Raw genomic sequence first — 2,500 nt, forward strand, 5'->3', positions numbered from 1 at the left:
TCTTAGTGTGTGTTACTTTATGATCTGATAGAGACAATGTGTGTGTGTGTGTGTGTGTGTGTGTGTGTGTGTGTGTGTGTGTGTGTGTGTGTGTGTGTGTGTGTGTGTGTGTGTGTTCTGTCACATTATTGTGGCATGTGTTGTGTGTTAGTGTGTGTTGGTTTGCATTAGTGTGTGTTAGTGTATATCATGCTATAAATGACCACAGAGAGTTCTAAACAAAACAGACCAGATCATAAGACAGAGCGTGTGTTGTGTGTGTTGTGTGTTTGCTTACAGAGGAAAAGCAACATGTAAATTTTCCAGTGTTTCCTGGAATCTTTAAATTCTGTGTGTGTGTGTGTTTGTGTGTGTATTAGTGACAGACTGACAGACAGACACAAATTCATCTGTGCAGGTGAGAGTTTAGGGTTTCTTTTTATTTAGTGAATCTGTTTAATTAGGATTAAAAAAAAGAAACTGTTGAAATGAGTTTTTAATGAAAGGTTTTATGCAGATTATGTTTTTTATTTCTTTATTTTCTTTTTCTAAATATTTATGTTAATAAAAGATCTTTTTGTTGAAAAAATAATAATAATTAGTCATGAAGCGCTTAAATAATTCCCAGAAATATGCATAATGTTAATATTACAATGTTAACTTTAATTTGTTTCTCTAACAGGTTTTCTGAGTGTGTATGTTTCCTGAAACAACCAAAACTTGTACATGTTCTTATTTTTTCTGCTTAGTACAATTCACTATTCACATTCCTGAGTCATTAGTCATAGAGTTATTCAGTATCATTGTTTAGTCGTTATAATAGCTTCAGGACTATTAAATATTTAATAACCTATTTATAAGGCATTTGTATCAAAGTATTGTTTTGTAGTCGCTTATTATCATAATTATTCTTACCAGAATATAGTTTTGGAAGTTATGTAATAATTCTTTAGAGTTACTGAATTATTAATCATACAGATTAAATTAACACACACTTTTATCTGTGTGACTGTATAAACTGTGTATAAATGTTTGATAAAAAAAAATTCGTTATGTTGGAAATTTGACTAAAAAAACATTGACTCTAAATGACTGACTCTTTTCAGCTGTTCACACAAAAACTTTTGCTAAACATTTGGTATAATTTGAATGTTTAGTATAACGCTTCACTTTTAAATAAATAATTTTATTGGTAGATTAGACGAACAAGATACCAAACAAAAGTGTACATAAAATATAAGGACAAACATGTGACATTATATAAAATCATTTATATCATGAGGAGCAACAATTTAATTATAAATAAATATATATTTAATTAACCTTACACTTGTGTTGGTATAAAATGTGAATAGATAGATATATAGACATTTCTAATTATATTTATTCATTATGATTTACAGCATTTTTCCTTTCAAAATCTAAAAGATGAAGTTTAGAAGCTCGCTGATGATTACACTGATGTTCAGGGTGTTTCTATGCGAAGGAGGTACAAGCATAAGACTTTTTGTGTTGTGTGTCGGTTAGTATGTGTTAATGTGTGTTGGTGTGTGTTGGTGTGTGTATGTTGGTGTATGATTGTGTGTGTGTGTGTGTGTATGATTGTGTGTGTGTGTGTGTTTGTGTGTGTGTGTGTGTTTTGGTCAATGATTGTGTGTGCGTGTGTGTTGGTGTATGATTGTATGTATGTGTGGTGTATGATTGTGTGTATGTGTGTGTGATTAGCACAGCACAGCATAATAGCGTGTGTGTGTGTGTGTGTGTGTGTGTGTGTGTGTGTGTGTGTGTGTGTGTGTGTGTGTGTGTGTGTGTGATTAGCACTAACAGCCGTTATATATTGATTTGTTTACAGACAAAATCATCTCTTTATCCACACAAACATTGTTCATTATTGATTTCTGGAGATACAAATAATCTTGTTCTATTTTGCAGGTAAGAACTTTTTGCCCAAAGGTAAGAATATTAATATTTTAATTCATTCCTATTTTATTTGTATAGCAGCAGAGAAGAAGGGGATCATTGTGATTGTGTGTGTGTGTGTGTGTGTGACTGTGTGTTGGTGTATGATTGTGTGTGTGTTGGTGTATGATTGTGTGTGTGATTGTATATGTGCGTGTGTTTGTGTGTGTATGTGTGTGTTGGTGTATGTATGTGTGTTGGTGTATGACTGTGTGTGTGTGTGTTTGTGTATGAATGTATGTGTGTGTGTGTGTGTGTGTGTGTGTGTGTGTGTGTGTGTGTGTGTGTTGGTGTATGACTGTGTGTTGTATGATTTTGTGTGTGTGTGTGTGTGTGTGTGTGTGTGTGTGTGTGTGTGTGTGTGTTGGTGTATGATTGTGTGTGTGTGTTGGTGTATGATTGTTGTGAGTTGATGTATGATTGTACATTGTTCATTATTGATTTCTGGAGATACAAATAATCTTGTGTGTGTGTGTGTGTGTGTGTGTGTGTGTGTGTGTGTGTGTGTGTGTGTGTGTGTGTGTATGTCTGTGTGTGATTTCAATTCAATTCAAATTTATTT

At 33.3% G+C, this 2,500-nt stretch overlaps 1 protein-coding gene across 4 annotated transcripts in view; it reads left to right on the forward strand.

The window, feature by feature from the left end:
* The first annotated feature begins 243 nt into the window (after window positions 1-243).
* Window positions 244-2,500, forward strand: part of adgrg11 (adhesion G protein-coupled receptor G11) — a 26,984-nt gene continuing 24,727 nt past the window's right edge. For 2 of the 4 annotated variants that reach the window (XM_047817984.1, XM_047817986.1), the window contains exons 1-3: window positions 244-397; window positions 1,383-1,468; window positions 1,912-1,932. In XM_047817984.1, coding sequence (XP_047673940.1) covers window positions 1,408-1,468; window positions 1,912-1,932 — 82 coding nt within the window. In that variant the 5' untranslated portion in view covers window positions 244-397; window positions 1,383-1,407. The remainder of the gene's footprint in view (window positions 398-1,382; window positions 1,469-1,911; window positions 1,933-2,500) is intronic. The other 2 variants (XM_047817985.1, XM_047817987.1) reach the window with 1 other exon arrangement.

This window comes from Tachysurus fulvidraco, chromosome 9, assembly GCF_022655615.1.
Source record: "Tachysurus fulvidraco isolate hzauxx_2018 chromosome 9, HZAU_PFXX_2.0, whole genome shotgun sequence".
NCBI classification, from domain to species: domain Eukaryota; kingdom Metazoa; phylum Chordata; class Actinopteri; order Siluriformes; family Bagridae; genus Tachysurus; species Tachysurus fulvidraco.